The sequence below is a fragment of the Lacerta agilis genome, chromosome 2 (genome assembly GCF_009819535.1).
Source record: "Lacerta agilis isolate rLacAgi1 chromosome 2, rLacAgi1.pri, whole genome shotgun sequence".
NCBI classification, from domain to species: Eukaryota; Metazoa; Chordata; class Lepidosauria; order Squamata; family Lacertidae; genus Lacerta; species Lacerta agilis.
Window position 1 is genome coordinate 25,212,563 of NC_046313.1, and position 18,497 is coordinate 25,231,059.

The following is an 18,497-nucleotide window of genomic DNA, read 5'->3' on the forward strand; positions in this document are numbered from 1 at the left end:
TTCTGTTGCTCATAGCTCAAATCCTGCTCATGAGTTCGTCATACTGTAATATTTCTTTAAACCGTCTGAAAAAGGCATCCATTCTTCCGTAAAAACCCTCATCATGAGATTCTGTTAATTCTGCCAATTTTGCATCCTCCATTATCTTACTCAGGCATCCCCAACCTTCGGCCCTCCAGATGTTTTGGTCTACAGTTCCCATCATCCTTGACCACTGGTCCTGTTAGCTAGGGATCATGGGAGTTGTAGGCCAAAACATCTGGAGGTTGGGGGTGCCTGATCTTACTTATCCAGTAAGTTATACTTAGCCAGTGTGGTGGTGTGGTTAAGAGCAGTAGTCTCATAATCTGGTGAACCGGGTTTACTTCCCCACTCCTCCACATGCAGCTGCTGGGTGACCTTGGGCTAGTCACGCTTCTCTGAAGTCTCTCAGCCCCACTCATCTCACAGAGTGTTTGTTGTGGGGGAAGAAGGGAAAAGGAGATTGTTAGCTGCTTTGAGACTCCTTTGGATATCAAGTCCAAACTCTTCTTCTTCCATTCTCCTTTGATTGGAACTTCTTTCTCCCATTTCTGCGCATATAGAATCCTAGCTGCTGCTGTTACATATGTAAATGCATAAACTTGAAAAGTATAAATAAAAACTTCTTTTTTTAAAAAGGAAGACTCACATGAGACCTTCCGACACCGCCTGGTTGCAATCTAAAAAAAAATACCCACCCAGGCTAAATGGCCCCTTACTTGTCTCCAGTCTCCGTTTTGTGCATGGCAAATTTGCATGTTTTCAACTCAGCACTCTTAACGCTAAACCAAAAGCACAGAAAAAGTGTAGCCCTTCCTTTAAAAGGGGCACAGTTCCCCCTGCCCCTGGCCATGTTCCCAACCAGAAAGCTGTTTATTTTTTGTAGAATGAATAGCACGGATTAAAGTTATGTAGGCTAACCTTATCTCCTCCCCCTTCATATCTCCCTTGCAAATGTTCCTTAATAAGAAATTATGGAATGGTAAAAGAGATTCCCCACCCCCTGTTCACAAAGCACCTTCTCAGCCTATGTGTCTGCCTCTTTCCCCTGCAGCTCCCGTGTCCGAAGAACAATGTTGCCCACCGTCATCCTCTGGAAAGCAGTTCTGAACACAAGATAACAGCCGCCGGAGGGACTCACAACACCCGGGGAATTGGGAGGGCAGCCGTGCAGTTGTCCAGAGTGAGACTTCTGCAGGCCCAGCCATCCTCAGGTAGGGGCACCTAAGCAAGTGCAAGTAAAGTCTTGCTTCTGTTAACAGCCATCCTCCACTGTAGTAAAGTTAACCATGGGTCACAGCAAGGAATTTGGGTGCCTGAGCTTAAGGGAAGCACATGCAGTCATCATCTGAGGCCCTCCTTTGTGTGCCTTCTCCATGTGAGGTCCAAAGGGTGGCAACATGAGAACAGGGCCTTCTCTGTAGTGGCTCCCTGATTGTGTAATGCTCTCCCCAGGGAGGTTCGCCTAGCACCTTCGTTATATATTTTTAGGCGCCAGGCAGAAAAGTTCCTCTGCAACCAGGCCTTTAGGCTGATTAATATTCTACAGCCTTTTAAATGTGTCCACAGGAAGGGGGAGCTATTGTTTAATTGTTTTATCCTGTACTTTATTCTGTGAACTGCCCTGAGATCTTATGTTGAAAGGCAGTATATTAATCTAATAAATAAAATAATGAATGAATGAATTAAATAGCTTACATGGAATAAATGCTACCTCATGCTTAAGGGTTTTGAAGGTTACAGAGATGGCAGAATTGTACTGAAGGCTATTGAACTAACACAAAGGTCAGTGTAATTAATTATAGCATGAAGAAATATGAGGGACCGAGGGGTGCTTTGGTTGTGTCAGGCAAACACTGGTTAGGGTTCAGTTATGATGCAAACGCCTATGAAATTTAATCAGAGTCCCCTTCCTTCCTTCCTTCCTTCCTTCCTTCCTTCCTTCCTTCCTTCTTCTTCTTCCCCTTCAGGTCCTACTGAGGCCTCCTCTCTCTCTGTCCCCTCCAACCAAGGTGGTGTCTCCAAGAAAAACTTCCAGCCCAGCCAGCGCCCCCCACGGCTGAACTATATCACAGTTAATGGCACCAACCCTCACGGCAAAGATGGCAGGAACCGACGATGCTGAGAACTGAGGGGACACAAGCAGGTTGAGAAGCCCCGGGGAGCTGCCTCTGGCGTTCGGTCGGATAGCAAAGTGGCCAAAGGCATTGTGGGAAGATGGCTTATGGCAGAAAGGATGACCCAAAGGAAGGCTGTGCCTGGTTGGTTATGGGTGCTCCTGCCAGGGATTCAGTTTGCCCCCAAAAGTCTTTACAGACTCCAAGACTGGATCCCCCCAGACTCAAATAAGTAGTTCTCTGGATGGGCATAAATACATCTATCCATCTGGTAAAGTAACTGGGAGGAACCAGAGGTCTCCTTCCTCCACAAGCACAGATATCTACTTTAAATGGAAGCGCTTGTGGCTATGTTGTGCCTTTACACACAAACTGGGAGACCCTATAGGGAGATGGGTTGCTGTTAGTGCTGTGTGCATGCTATATTTCTGCATAGTCAAGTACAGTTCAGTAAGTTTCAGTCTTTTAAAACTTTCCAGAACATCCCTCTGGGGGTAGGAACATGAAGGGGGCGACACTTGGAAGCCACACAGCTTCAGGTCATGACCATGCGGGTGGGAAGCAATGGGAAACACCTGATGTGGTTGGCTGTCTTCCAACAAGGGGCAACAAGACTGCTCGCCAACCAGAAACCATCGCTGAATACATGGAGGAATGATACAGGTCTTTGAGATCACACACAGAATTTCTGGCGAGTCTCCCGTTGGGTTGGATACTCTATGACTCTTTCTTCGTGAGAACTGGCAACTGGTTTTGAAAAATGCGTACAGTGGAGTTGACAAATGTTGACTTTTGTATATCCTGTGAACTGTGGCAAGGTAGCGTGGGGAAGAAAATAGAACCGTGCATTATCCAATACCAACCCCAAGCCATTTCCAAAGACCTCTTCAGCCTCCTGTGTTTTTTCCCCTGACTACTCTGGGTTGCTTCATATCCTGCTGTCTGCTGAAGTCTTGAAGGCCAAGACCTCCACACAGCCATGGGCTTACAGCAGACCTGCATTGGTTTGAATGCACTCTTAGGTATATTCTGCTTAGTTAGTATTAAAATAGCTTTTCAGAATATATAAATCCTTCCAAAGCAGTGCACAAGAAAGATCTGACTATATTTCAATATCAGCTTCCAAGAAAGACCTGTCAGGATCCTTCACATTTGGCAGTTGGTGGTATAATGACCCTCTGTGTGTGTGTGTGTGTGTGTGTGTGTGTGTGTGTGTGTGTGAGAGAGAGAGAGAGAGAGATCCAGTTGGAGCAGACTCTGAGGTAGCCTTCAAACCATAGAAGGGAGGTGAAGGGATAGAAAATAGGGGGAAATACAAGATGACAAGAGTGACTAACTTGAAGCATGGCAGTTCCATACCACATGTCGAAGCACCCTGGCATTTAGACATACTGTCTTTGATCCTATAGCTGTTGTGACTTGCGGCCATTGGCAGCCTTACCCTTATTAAGTTCATTTAACCATCACCAGATCTTGAAGCAGTCTAAAGAAACATCCAAATGCATCAATATACAATAGGAGCTATTTCAAATAATTTAACTCAAAGAGTATCCAGATACATTATCATGCATTTGCTCCCATCTTGTCTGGTTGGCGAATACGTGGCCAAAGCAATGTGAGGTCACTATGTTCTTTAAGAGATTATGGAGCATGGTTAATGGACTGATTTATATACATTTTCCATGTATGGCTATGGATTATTATTATTATTATTATTAATACCCCACCCCTCTGGCTGGGTTTCCCCATCCACTTACAGCATATAAGGCGAGGATTCCGATTTGTAAAACCCGACAGCTGGATGCAGAGGTGCAGAACATTTCCAGCCTGCCACGCTTGGTGCCGTCTTCAAGCTCTGCTTTTGGCTGGGGTCAGTTATGCTTGAAAGCAACACCTCTTCTTTAAGAAACGCCCAATTGATGGTATTGTTTTTGGGGCGAGGGATCAGTATAGGGTTGGCTTTGAACTTTGGCGGATCGGGATCACTGGTTTAATAAGCTGGCAAGGGCTGCTCAGCTAATGAGGGCGGCGGCGGCAGCAGCAGCTCCCGTGGGGTCTTGTTGGGCCTCCCTCAAAACGGCGGCACCGGCACCATGCGGGACCTTTCGCCGGCCTCTCGCTGTTTGCGTCATCCCCGATTTGCAAGGAGGGAGCTGTGTGCAGGTCACCTGCAAAGCCGAACCTGCAAAGTCTCCCTGCCACATTTGTATGTGAAAAGGGATACCTGCAAGCTTGAGGGTCTCTTCGGTGCAGGCCTGTTCTCTCCCCCCACCCCCCTTGTGTTCTAATCAACTGTCAATATGACACAAGGAAGTGGCTGCTACCGTCAACTAAGCGAGCAGAGGGCAATCGCACAATGTCAGGAACCTCCAACAGGGGTTAAAGTAGGTGCCCCTGGGGATGTGCAGAGCACTCCTGGGAGCTCACTGGTTATCTCCGCTGTGATGCCCATGAGGCATGTGCAGGCTGCCCACTGCTGGCCATCAGGGGCTTGGTGTGCACCAAAAAGAGGGTCTGGCTGCCGGGGAACCATCAGTAGAAGCTGTATATGATGACAGTGACCACCAGCATCTAGCAGCATTCTTCTGCGTGCCCACCCAGCGGAAACGCCTGCCTGTTGTTGCCACCTCTCGCTTCAACACACACACACACACCGGTGACTGGTGGCACCACCTTGACATGGTGACCAAGCTGCCAAAAAACAGAATCGTAGGGAAGGGACCCTGAGGGTCATCTAGTACAGGCTTCCTCAAACTCGGCCCTCCAGATGTTTTGAGACTACAGTTCCCATCATCCCTGACCACTGGTCCTGCTAGCTAGGGATCATGGGAGTTGTAGGCCAAAAACATCTGGAGGGCCAAGTTTGAGGAAGCCTGATCCAGTAGTCCAAGCACCTGCAATGCAGGACTATGCAGCTGCCCCATACAGGGATCAAACCTGCAACCTTGGCGTTATTATCAGCACAACCAAGCTCTAACCAATTGAAAAGGCCCAGAACCTGCATGCATTCACTGGGAGAGGAAGGAAGCATGGGGGACTGGGACCTTGACTACCCTTGTGTGCTTCAAAAGAATTTTCAGGCTGTCAAGAGCTTGAGGGGTGTGAAAGGCTTGGAAGCCATGCAGATTAGCTGAATATTTTCTATACAGCCCTTCATCCAAGGATCACAGGGTGATTTACAACAAGGTACTGGGGAAAGGAGGGACGTGGGTGGCACTGTGGGTTAAACCACAGAGCCTAGGGCTTGCTGATCAGAAGGATAGCGGTTCGAATCCCCGCGACGGGGTGAGCTCCCGTTGCTCGGTCCCTGCTCCTGCCCACCTAGCAGTTCGAAAGCACGTCAAGTGCAAGTAGATAAATAGGTACCGTTCCGGCGGGAAGGTAAACGGCGGTTCCGTGCACTGCACTGGTTTGCCAGAAGCGGCTTAGTCATGCTGGCCACATGACCTGGAAGCTGTACGCTGGCTCCCTCGGTCGGTAAGTGAGATGAGTGCCGCAACCCCAGAGTCGTCCGCAACTGGACCTAATGGTCAGGGGTCCCTTTACCTTTACTGGGGAAATGAGAGAGGGGATTACAGGCTAAGTAAGGGAGCCAATACTTGAAAGGGAAGATTGAACAGAAGACAATGAAGACTTTCTTTGAGCAGAACACTGCTCAAAAACCATTTTCACCTCAAAAATAACACCACACAGTCATCCCCAACAATACATTTCCTGGTTTTTATTTAGAAATCTATGTAACTGATGATCTATTCAAAAGGCTGTGGACATTACCTCTCACAAGCACCATATTTCCACCAATCCCATAGTCTGCAACCCAACTCCTCCAGTTCTAAACCAGCTTTCCCCCCGTTTATTTTACAAACAAATAATTACACTTATTACAGAAAGTTTAGAAAACCAACAGAAAAGCCTTTGTTGTTGTTGTTGTTGTTGTTTTTCTTCTTAAAGGTGAGGATGCTATTATTTTGGGATGGTACACTGGAATCTGCCTACCGGGGGGGGGGGGATCATGTAACAAGGGCCAGGAGGCAGAGATTGAAATGGAGAGAAGGAAGTGTGATCGGTTTGGTCAATTTGTTTGTATGTACCGGTATTTAATTCACTAATCAGGGACTCAGAAAGTAGGCTGAACTTTCCTACCTGTCCAGTGGGACAGCAAAAACCCACTCTATGGCTAGGATATCCAGTCAAAAGCAGCAGGAGATGGGATTCACATGTCTCTGGTTTGGACTGAGACAAAATAAGGTTGTTGTTGTTGTTCAGTCGTGTCCGACTCTTCGTGACCCCATGGACCAGAGCATGCCAGGCACCCCTATCCTCCACTGCCTCCTGCAGTTTGGCCAAACTCATGCCAGTTGCTTCGAGAACATTGTCCAACCATCTCATCCTCTGTCGTCCCCTTCTCCTTGTGCCCTCCATCTTTCCCAACATCAGGGTATGGATGTATAATCTACCCTGTATATGAACCAAAGACCATGGTGCCACTTTTAACGCTTTAATAATAATAATAAAAATACTTAAAACTGCTGTCTGTTTGCAGCTGAAATTCAAAGAACCAAACTCGTTCATCTGGATTCAAGTGTAGTAGAGGGAATAATGGGAGGCTGGATGGGAGGGTGACTAGAAGAAACCTATATGAATATTACAGTATTCTAAGGACTTTTTACCTACCAGTGTACTGCTGGGTTTGTTTGTTTGTTCTTTTTCTTTTTGTCTATATCTCTCAAACTACAACAATTCGACAGGATCACCACTTCATGGGCAAGACATGAAGGCAGATTCTAAACAAGCTAGGAAGTCAAATCTCTTGCTAAGGGGGTATCTTGGAGAACGATCTCATCAAAAGCACCACTGAGATCCTCCAGTTCTACCTGAGTTCTTTAAGAGTGCAATCCTATTCACATCTACTCAGAAGTAAGTCATTAAGTTCAGTGCAACTGGCTACCAGGTGAGCATATGTAGGATTGCAGCCTTCAAAGATGGAAGAGAGAGCTAAACATAAGCATCTGAAAACAGAGATAAGGGAATTCCCCACCCCAAGACCGTACATGTTTTAATTTCCCATCTTCTTTTCTTTTTTTAAAGTCCCCTGGTTTGTGGCTGCAGAAGTTGGTTTCATGCAAGAAGCACCCAGGGCCTGCATGCCCAGATTACATGCATAGATTACAAGATGCATCGCCTGTGCCAGCCAGTTTTGTACTGGATTTGTTGCTGTTCTTCAGTACAATCCAGTCATTCTCTTCCCCTGCCTTGTCTTGTGGTTCCCTATCTCTTGCCGCTCTTCTACTTCTTGATTTTGATCAGCGAATGGTAGACAGGCTTGATGATGATATGTAGGTGCAGAGAGTTGTCGATGAGGTATTCGGAGGTGCGTTTCTGTAAGTCGGCATGCACCAGGAAATCGGCCACCTCGTCTGTGCTCTGGTGGAAGCTGTAGGCATGTTTGACAAAGACTTTGCCCTGCTGCCTCATGCCTACCAGGATGGTTTTTTGGAAACTGACTCCGGCAAAGTCGGAGCTAGTCGTGGCAGGAGTGATAACCAGGCGGGGGCGGCCGTCCTCGATCCTGATAGACTGAATGGCCCCCGAGACAGAGTCCGAGTAAACGGGACGCAAGCTGACCGGTAGCCAACGTGGGGAGAACAGAACGTTCCAAGTCACGCGCTTGGCAGAGTCGTGGTTGCTGGGCCCCAGCTGGGTCTGGAAACTGGTGCTGCGGTCATCCCTGGCTGGGTTGTTAATCACCCACTGAGAACCCCAGGAGGTGGAGAGGTAGTTTCGGGGCAGGAACATGCTGCAGTTGACGTCGAAGTATTTGGCAAAGTGGATCGGGGAGGCGGAGTGGAACTGGAAGGCTTGGAAGAGCAGGTCTTGCACAGCGTTGTAGTGCTTCACCATCACTAGAGACTGCTTCTGCAGGTGGAAGAGGTGGCTGGGGGAGATCATAGGGTAACGCAGGGACCTCAGCATCTTCTCCACGACATGGTCCTCAGGCTGGTGCGTCACCACCCACTCCTCCACGGCTGTGTACAGCTCCAACTCGCTCTGCAGAACCAAGTCGGATCGTTCCAGCAACAGCAGCAAGAGATCGACGCTCACCGAGGCCCACTCGGCGCTGCTCATCACAGCCGAGAGGTTCCAGGCCAGGAACTGGAGGCAGCTCTCCTGCAAAGCCTCGTCGCCAATCCTCACTGCGTAGTGGTACCAGCCCACCACATGGCCCTGGTTCGACTCACTGGCCAGATGGTTTTTCATGTATTCGGCTACCCCTCTCTGCAAGCTAGAGATGCGATATTTGCTGGCTAGTCGGTGAAGCGGTATGGCTTGGTGGAGGAGGATGGAGATCTCACCACAGTACAGATATCTAGAGAAGGGACACAATCATCATTCATATTGGTGATACTGGTGGCATTTCTTCTCTCAACGGTTTTCATGATTTTTTTTGTTTTTATTTTTAATAGTCTGCGTTAGCTACTGAGATGGTTAGTATACAAACTTCTTGGCATCGCATGAGACCACCACCTAGCTGGTTTTAAATTAACTTGGGTGGGGTAATAAATAAGGAAATTATTATTATTACAGTCAAACCTTGGTTCTCAAATGGCTCCTAATGTTTTCTAATGTTTTGGCTCCTGAACACCAACAACCCGGAAGCGAATGCTTCTGTTTTTGAATGTTTTCCAGAAGTCGAATGGCTTCCGGGGGAGTTTTCTTTCTTTTTTTCTCCGTTGACTATGCCGAACGTTTCGGAAGTCGAATGGTCTTCCAGAATGGATTACATTCAAGGTTTGACTGTATTATTATTGAATAGGGCATCCCTATTTTCATCGGAGAAATGTTGGAGGGTATGGAGATTACACATCTCCAACATTTCTGTCTCTTGGGAGTCCAGCCTCACTCCCTTTGCTCTCAGCCACAAAAGTCCAATTCTGGTTTCTCCCAGCTTGGCAAATCGGACACACGCCATGCCACAGAACTGGAGGAAAGGTTACATTTCAGTAGTCTTTACTGAATTTTCCTTCTATTCCATTTCCTGTCCTCTTACAATACATTTCCCAGCAAGCTGTGTTTCCAGTTGTCTTATTATAGGCAAAAGTGCAGGGGCTGCCAACGTAGATGTTAGATTCCAACTCCTATCAGACTCAGCCAGCATGGCCAATGGTCCAAGAGGATGGGAGTTGTAGTCCAGCAATATAATGGAAAACATCATGTTGGCTACCCTGCAATATTGCATCCCAGGACTGCATAAATAGGTTCAGCCAGGTTCTTAGTAGAGAGATGGAAGGAGAGCAGGGGGCAACTACAGCTCCTCCAGCTGAGAACCAACAGGACCGAGGAAGGAGACTCATTCACTCCTTCTTTTAGGGCCATTCCGGATGAGGTCAGTGAGCTCAGCCTCTTACCTGATGAACTTTTCGAAAAGGGCTGCACTGTCAGGCGGCTCGTGCAGAGTGATCATGGTCTGGTTGTGCAGGAGGCTCTCGAAGATCTCGCTTTGCAAGCTGAGCATCAACTGGTGGGTGTGGAAGACTTTGATTTCGTCCGAGCCTGCAGTGTGCACCCGCAAGGTGGTATCGCTGGCATTGCCGTTCTGCAGGAGCTCTTGCAACCGCTGCAGCAATGACAGGGAGTGGTTGATGGTGGCCACTGTGGAATCCCCGGTGAGGTCCGCCTTCTGGACTGCAGAGAGTGCGAAACAAAATCAATGAGCAGGAAGCAAGATTTCAGGGCTGGGAAAATAGGGGCAGAATGAAATTCATGGGGGAAGCCCCCAATTGTTTGATTAGTATGTAAGGAAAGGCTGGATAGAAAACCACTGGGACATTTAAGAGTAGGCCCCTTGCCTCTGGTTAATAATAATAATAATAATAATAATAATAATAATTTATTTCTACCCTGACCATCTGGCTGTGTTTCCCCTAGCCACTCTGGGCGGCTTTCAACAGAATATTAAAAACAGAATAAAACTTCACACATTAAAAACTTCTTAAAGTTGGATAGTTGTTTATTTCCTTGACACCTGATGGGAGGGTGTTCCACAGGGCGGGCACCACTACCGAGAAGGCCCTCTGCCTGGTTCCCTGTAACCTCACTTCTTGCAGGGAGGGAACCTCCAGAAGGCCCTCGGAGCTGGACCTCAGTGTCCGGGCAGAACGATGGGGGTGGAGACGCTCCTTCAGGTATACTGGGTCGAGGCTGTTTAGGGCTTTAAAGGTGAGCACCAACACTTTGAATTGTGCTCAGAAATGTACTGGGAGCCAATGTAGGTCTTTCAAGACTAGTGTTACGTGGTCTTGGTGGCCACACCCAGTCACCAGTCTAGCTGCTGCATTCTGGATTAGTTGCAGTTTCCGGGTCACCTTCAAAGGTAGCCCCACATAGAGCACATTGCAGTAATCCAAGCAGGAGATAACTAGAGCATTCACCACTCAGACAAGACAGTCTGCAGGCAGGTAGGGTCTCAGTCAGCCTGCTTGGAAGGTCTTGCTAATGTGGGATATCTCATTTTGAGGAGCATTCATGAAATCCCTTTTCCCCTCAGGGTTTGGTCCTAACACTTTGCACAATGGGAATGCAATAACCAATGGTTTTCTAACAAGTAAATTTGACTAACTAGCTGTGGGATCAAGTCAAGGCTGGCCTCGGGCTCCCCCTTTCTTTCAGCAAAGCCACAAAGAGGAGATCAGAAGCTTTTGTTTCTATTTTCAATTATGGTAAGTTTACTAATTTTTTTCCAAATCCAGAACTGGTTTAGGGCCAGGATGAGGATTCTGTGGCCCTCTATATGTTCTAGGACTCCAACTCCCCTTAACACTGGCCAATAAGGTTGGATCCAACTAGGTTTTACTCATGGCAGACCCACTGAAAGTAACAGACCTGTCCGTACTTCAACTTAATGTAGATTGTGGAGCCCCTTGTGCTTCCTTTAACACCCCCTGTCATTGCGGCATTTCCCTTCGACTACAGCTGTCTCACACTTTCTGCTCCCTAAATCCAGAGATTTCCTATGCAATTGGGGTAGCTCACCTATTCAGATTTTCAAAGCATAGGGGAAAGTGGCCATTGGATCCAAAACATCTGGCAGCAGGAGAGGATCCTTCTCCCCAAACTGCAGCTTTCAAACTTCATGTCAGACATCTTAGTCTTTCGTGAAGATACACTTGGTAATGTTTTCTGGGTTCTCTGAACTACATAAAGCTCCATGGCACTGGGCAATTATGAATCCACTTTAGTTGCAGCCAGTGATCGATGTTCTGCCCAGGGTGAGTAGAAGCATCAGTCTCAGTAGGCTGCTGTTCCAGTTGTGACCTTATTTTAAAACTTGGATCGCAAAGGCTGGATCGGTGATATGCTGTGCCTTATTATTAACATTAATGTAAAGAAAAAGAGGGTACTTTTAATCATATGTGGTGGTCATGTAAGATGAAAAAAGTCTTCTGGGAAATGATATATAAGGAACTGAAAAAAATGTTGAAAACCACTTTTCCTAAGAAACCAGAAGCTTTTCTTTTAGGTATTATAGGACCAGAGATCCCAAAGGACCAGACGAAACTATTTACGTACGCGACCACGGCTGCGCGGACTCTCTTAGCTCAGAAATGGAAAGATGATACAACTCTGACCAAAGAAGAGTGGCAAATGAAATTGATGCACTATGCTGAGATGGCAAAACTTACAGGAAGAATTAGAAATCATGAAGAGGGGGATCTTTAAGAAAGAATGGGGAAAGTTTATAATTTATTTGAAAAGCTATTGTAAACAACTACATAGATTGGTAGGATTGACAGAAAACGTGTAGTCAAAATTTGAACTATGGGTTGACAAAGGATTTATTAAAAATAGAGTTATGATAGAGATGCAGAGGGAAAATCATTATATTAAGGTCCACCATGGGGAGGGGGAGAGTAAGAAGGGATTATATGTTTATGTATTTAATTCATTTGTTTATGTAAAATAGAAAATGCAAAAATATTTAAAAAAATAAAAAATAAATTATTGACATTTACTAAGCAGTTGTAACTATCTAGGCCTAGTTGCAATCTTAGCAACCCCTAGGATGACACCATAATGTGAAATATTCAGTCAATTTTCAGTCAGTTTTATTACGGCAAAAGCCAGCAGTACAGAAAATCATAAATCCAAACAGAGAAAAATCGGCAACAACACCACCAGAGATAAAACAATTACACAAAGGAACTTTACAATGTGTTATTCAATAAAAGAGATTTACGCTTCTCAATAGCTAAAGTGCAATGTGAAATATTTGATAGTGAGCTAGCTGCATGGGCTACTGCAGGAGAGAAAAATATGGGGTATCATACATGCTACGCTTCTGTACTAGCATACTTCTGAAAAGCTAGTAGCCCAGAATGATCATTTGGTATATTTTCATGGAAGTAATTAATCAGTGTCTCCTGGGACCTGAAAACCTCTCTGGAATATTGGAGGAGATCCCCCAAGGTAAGGGGATCTTACGAGAAGTGAAGCAGGGATTCTGGTGTGAAGTCAGTGTGTGTGTGTGTGTGTGTGTGTGTGAATGAGTGAAAACAGCTTGTTTGCACTTGCTGTACATATTCTTAGTCTTTGATGGACTGCTTCAAATATTTCCAAACATAGGAATGAACTATGTTAAAAAAAAAAGAGGACCATGCCAAAATGGCTAAACTGATTGGAAAACTCAGGAACCAAGAAGACAAAAACTTTCAGAAAGAATGGGAAAAATTTATAATTTATTTAGGAGACCACTTCACGCAGATGAAAACATTAGCAGGATTTTAAATAACACTTGGGTTTTTTTAATTAACTTTTTATTCAGATTTTGTTTAATAATACATGGATCCATTTGATCAATTAACAAAATATAAACATAAATATAGCATTTAACTTGTTAATTTCTCGTTGTTATTATGTCTTATTTGGTAATGTTTTTCTGTAAAATAAACCAATTTGGTATCACACTACCAGCTTTCTTTGCTTATTTTATATCACCTTTAAATAAAAAGAAAAAGAGAAAAAATTCTACCTCCACCATAAAAGGGGGGGGGGAAATTGACTTCCTGTTAATTCCTTATATTTATACATACTCTGAAAACATGAATGTACTTAAATCAATCTTTGAGATACAGTAGTTGTCTGTTACACTCTAACAACACTTTACATCCTTAACTTTGTTTTTCAACTCATTATCTTTCTTTAATCACTCGAAAGCTGGCATAGTTAATGAGTTATTGCTATATTTTTGAACGTATTTCTTATATCCATCCCATTTTTCATTAAATTGTTTCTTTGATTTACCTCTAAGACTATTTGTCAATTGAGCCATATCTGCATATTCCTGTAATTTAGCTTGCCGGTCTATAATTTTTGGAACCTCCTGCTCTTTCCAGCCTTTAGCCACAAGGATTCTGGCCACAGCCATTGCGTATAAAAACACTTCTCTTGATTGCTTAGGAATATCCTTATCAAGTATACTCAATAGCAATACCTCTGGTCTTTTTTTGAAAGTTATTCCCAACATCTTTTTTAATTGATCATAGATCTTGCCCCTGAATATCTTAATTTTTCCACATGTCCACCACATGTGGAGCATATCACCATTATTCCCCTCACATCTCCAGCATACGTTCACCAAATGCTTATACATTTTCGATAATCTGGAGGGGGTTAGATACCATCTATGTACCATCTTTAATATATTCTCTCTAATATTGTAACTCGCACTGAATTTCAAAGTCACATTCCATAAATTTTCCCATTCCGTCATCATGATCGGATGGTTTTTTAATAACACTTGTAATGTAACAATCGCTGTGGACAATATGGACGGATACAAAATACGGATTACGAAATAATATATGCAGTTGAAAATGTTGACAATAGTAAGACCCATGGAGGGGATGGTGGGAAGTCTGGAGGTTCAGAGAAATCTCTAGATGTGGATATTTACTTGGTATTGTTATAACTCTATGCTTGTAAAATAAAATTTAAAAATCTTTTTTTAAAAAAAAAAAAGGAAATGGAAGGACTAAAATCCAAGGTTTTAGTATATGTTTCATAATTTCTAGCTTCTAGAAATCTCCCAAGGTTTGCAACAGAATAATTAAGGTCATCAGCCCTTGACTGCCTGACTCCCTAATACTGAAGGTGGTAATTAAAGTCACCCTTCGCCTCGGAGCTTTGACTAATCCCAGCCAGCTCTTGCGGATGTCGGAGAGTTTTCACTTTACTACTCATGGGAGCTTGGAGCTCAGCCAGCAGTTTCACAGCCGTCATTAACTCAATGAAACCGCTGCCGCTGGATGAATTAAATTCTCACGCTGAGCCAAGTTACACTTTTTTTTTTTTTTTTGGTCTCCCTAGGGAAAGAAAGCTCAGCTTGTTCACACTCTCCGTATCCTGGCTTGCGTCTCCTTCCCTGTCCAACTTGGGCAAGGATGAAAGGTTAAAATTCAATGGCAAAAAGAATCTCTAGCTCTCTCTTAGGACAAAGACACCAGCGGGATGGGGAAGAGCATTTTAAAGGGAAAGCACAAATGTAGCTATTGCTATGAAAACATCGCTTTTGTCGAGGCTTCTCGACAAAGAAAAGTGTTTGTGACTCTTTGCTCCCGGAGGGAGACAGACCCGCAGCTGAAACACCTCCCTCCCCACCACCACTTTAAACTTTGAGATTGTCTTTCTGTGTGTGTGGTCTCCACATCCATTTTTGTTTTTCTGGTTTGGGTTGCTTGCTATTTGCACGACTAACTTCCAGTACTTGAGAGAGGAAAGCTAGCATGTTTATTTTGCATTTAAGCAGTTGAAAGGATCGCAGCAGGTTAATGAGGAAATCTCTTCGCGGGGGATGAAAAACTGACTTCACACATTTCACCACCCCACCCTACCCAAAAAACACCATTAGAACCCACCCATCTGGTTGGTCAAAACACAACGTGATTTCTAATAACGTTCAGAATTTATAAATTCACCCAAGCACAATGGTGAGATTTAGCTCCCAGTGCTCCCTCCGAAAGAGGGGCACAGTGTGCCCATGACATACTAAGTTCCATAATGATTCTGCCTCTTGTGCCACAATCCTGTTCAGCAGGGTACAGAGTTGGGGGCGGGGGGGCGTATGCAACCCCAACTTTTCCTTTAACTCCTTTGCATCTGCCCAGCTGCTCCTTATGCCTGCGGTGAAACTGGCCCCCATATAATATCTTTTTAAATCCATGTCTTATCCAGCGGATTAGCTTCTTCCAGAAACACAAGCAGCACAGTTAAACCAAGCTGAGCAGAGGATTGGAAATGAGAGACACACAGCCTTTCGCCTTGAAGGGTCAGTTTGACATCCAGCACCAAGAAGATGCTGGAAGTTACTGTTGGTAAAATATATCCTTCTTTTCCGTTACAATTATGATCAAAGTGGCTTTCGGTAAGAGTGCGGCTGGGTATAAATTCCTCTATAGCACGCAGTCCAGTTTTTCTATAACTCAGGATTCTCTGCCAATGGGTGTTGTAGGGGAGAGAACTGGACAGGCCAAATCTTCAAGGTCAAGGTTTCATTGAGCGCTGGCTGGGCGCACTCTGTTCAATATATGCAGGCTTAAGCAAGACCCGTTAGGTCTTGCAGGGTGGTCTAAGAACTGGAGAATAAGCCCATGACTTGGGGAACCTGGCATCTATTCCCCAGCCAAACACCTTGTATAACCTTGGGAAAACCATTCACGTAGCTGGAGTTCAGCAGAATGGAATAATTTGCTCTGGAACCCTGTCTCAACCCTGGGATGTTAAATCCGGAGCGTTAAATTCCCTGCTGGTAATACAGTTTGGTTAAAGTGCACCTTAAAAGTGTCTTCACTGGTGCTAAAGTTCTGCAACATGCCCCCACTTTCTGTGGCTCTGAGCCACGCTCTGTGCGGTGTAAAATGAATGAAAATACCCCACTTCCTCCTGCGCCTCAGCCCAGCCTGCTCACCTAAGCAAAGCTCTTTCCCAGCAGCCCTTCCTACTTACCTGCTTGGACAGCCAGGCACAGCAGTGACAGAGCGGCGAAGGAGCAGGTCCATCGCCTCGGTGCGGCCTGCTGGACCCCTATCCCTTTAGCCATAGCTGCTTCCTTAAGCGTGTCCGCAGAGGGAATAAGCCCTCAACTGAGCGTGCTAATGTGTCTGACTCTTTATGTAGGACACTGACTCTCCCAGCCCCGCTTGCCATTGATTGGTGGAAAACTAGTAACAGCTGTTACCAAGGAAACCACTTAAGATTGTGAATTGATGCCTGTTGGGCATTGTGGGACTCCCTGGGCGGTTGGCTGAGCCTCCCTGGGACAGCAAGACTACCTGGAGCCCCTGACATGCCGGAAGTTGCACAAAGAACACTCACCTTCTGGGTTTTTTTTTGCCATAGTTGTTTCTTAACTTCAGAGCATCTGATTGCAAAACAGTGGTGCGCTGGTGCCAGTCTGTTAGAGAGGCTATCAACCAAGGTGACAAGATAAATATCCCTTCCTCCTCCCAAAACTTTTTGAAGGCTGCATTAGTCCTGTGGGACAAAATAGACCTTCTTTATACTGCAGGCTTACAATAAGACAGGAGTGTTACGAGATTCAGAACACCTGCAACCCAAACGCAGCTTGTTTAAGCACGAATCACTATATTTTCTGACATTTGACTTGGAGGAAGACATGTTCATTGTTACGTCCTGCCCCTTAGTGAGCAGCATGTTTCTCCCAGTGTGGTGTAGTCGTTAAGAGCGGTAGTCTCATAATCTGGTGAACCAGGTTTGCGTCTCCACTCCTCCACATGCATCTGCTGGGTGACCTTGGGCTAGTCACACTTCTTTGAAGTCTCTCAGCCCAACTCACCTCACAGAGTGTTTGTTGTGGGGGAGGAAGGGAAAGGAGAATATTAGCCGCTTTGAGACTCCTTCAGGTAGTGATAAAGCGGAATATCAAATCCAAACCTCCTTCTTCTTCTTCTTCTTCTTCTTCTTCTTCTTCTTCTTCTTCTTCTTCTTCTTCTTCTTCTTCCAGGGTACAATATGATTGCATCTCACATGGGCGTTCAGTTCCAAGGGTTTCTTGTATGCATGAAAATTGTGTCTCCTCAAACTCCTGGAGCCACCCACAGCTAGTGGGTGAGCAGGAGAGAGAGAAAATCCCCAGTTCAAAAGGATAAAAGAGTATTGGGAAATGATCCAAACATACATTTAAAGAAGACTGGGAAATGTTTATTGAATATTTGTCAAATAATTGTGTACAGCTAAAAATGCTGGCAGCATCAAGATAAATTCAAGTGTAAATAAGTTTTGATGGATGCAGTAATGGAATACTGCATGGTATAGTTTTTGTAAAATATGCAGGGATTTCTGATATGTAAAATGAACCACGGAAAGAGAAGAAGGGAAGTTATTGATATCTTAAGGATGTAAAATTAGTATTTTACATCCTTAAGATATCATCTTGGTAGTGGGAGACGAATCTGGGTCTCCAGTGTTTAGGGCTAATGTCCCTCTATTATCACCTAGCTGTAATTTTCAACTCAAAAGAAATCTCAAATGTACTGGTGCCTTAACTTTGCCCAAGAACTGAACAAGTAACTCCACCAACTTATGCCCGGGTGGAAATGATTTGGGTGGCATGGAAGTTGGTACAAACTGAGTTGATCAAAGTAACCCATCTGTGGCCTGAAGAATGGAATGTGGAAGTCAGTGTGGCACAACGGTTAGAGTGTTGGGCTAGGAGTTGGGAGAGCAGGGTTCGAATCCCCACCCAGCCATGAAGCTCACAGGGTGACCTTGAGCCGGTCGCCATCTCTTAGCTTAACCTACTTCATAGGGTTGTTGTGAGGATGAAATGAGGAGGAGGAGGAAGACCATGTACACCACCTTGAGATCCTTGGAAGATAAAGGTGGCATGTATATAAACGTAATGAATAAAAAAATAAATATACATGTGTGTAAGGTTAACTTGGTCAGCCATGGTGTCGATTTGGTGCTGACCTTTAAAGCCCTAAATGGCTTCAGCCTAGTATACCTGAAGGAGGATCTCCACCTGCATTGTTCAGCCCAGACACTAAGATCCAGGGCCTTCTAGCAGTTACCTGATGGGAAGAAGTGAGGCTACAGGGAACCAGGCAGAGGGCCTTCTCAGTAGTGATGCCCAGGAAATCAGGGGCGGAGGAAGGTAGGGGCAATGGGAGCACACTGCCCCGGTTGGCGCGACCCCGGTGGGGTTCCATCATGGCTGACCCCCTGCCTGCGCTGGGCGCCACACCCCCACAGGCAGCGCGCCGCGCCCCCAGAACGCACACCACACCCCTGCGGACGGCGCGCCCTGCCCCCAGTATGCCTGCCCCTTTGGGCAGCACATCCAGC

The 18,497-nt window shown here is 45.4% G+C and overlaps 2 protein-coding genes across 2 annotated transcripts in view; one reads left to right on the forward strand and one right to left on the reverse strand.

Moving 5' to 3' along the window:
• The window catches only part of KIF19 (kinesin family member 19), a 42,243-nt gene extending 39,223 nt beyond the window's left edge, over positions 1-3,020 (forward strand). The window contains exons 19-20 of the mRNA XM_033138962.1: positions 1,076-1,235; positions 1,992-3,020. Coding sequence (XP_032994853.1) covers positions 1,076-1,235; positions 1,992-2,146 — 315 coding nt within the window. The 3' untranslated portion in view covers positions 2,147-3,020. The remainder of the gene's footprint in view (positions 1-1,075; positions 1,236-1,991) is intronic.
• Positions 3,021-6,854: 3,834 nt separating this feature from the next.
• Positions 6,855-16,286, reverse strand: BTBD17 (BTB domain containing 17). The gene is made up of 3 exons (XM_033138959.1): positions 16,137-16,286; positions 9,545-9,821; positions 6,855-8,505 (listed from the first exon to the last, which is right to left on the reverse strand). Exons 1-3 carry the CDS (start codon positions 16,228-16,230, stop codon positions 7,425-7,427), a joined length of 1,452 nt encoding a protein of 483 aa, XP_032994850.1. The 5' UTR covers positions 16,231-16,286; the 3' UTR covers positions 6,855-7,424.
• Positions 16,287-18,497: the final 2,211 nt, after the last annotated feature.

Bases quoted from the DNA above. Each gene is read 5' to 3' on its own strand.
- BTBD17 (XM_033138959.1), bottom strand. From the start codon at position 16,230: ATGGCTAAAGGGATAGGGGTCCAGCAGGCCGCACCGAGGCGATGGACC. The intron at 9,822-16,136 runs GTAAGTAGGAAG...CACTCTCTGCAG, and splicing joins GTGCCTGGCTGTCCAAGCAG to TCCAGAAGGCGGACCTCACC. The intron at 8,506-9,544 runs GTAAGAGGCTGA...TCCCTTCTCTAG, and splicing joins CTTTTCGAAAAGTTCATCAG to ATATCTGTACTGTGGTGAGA.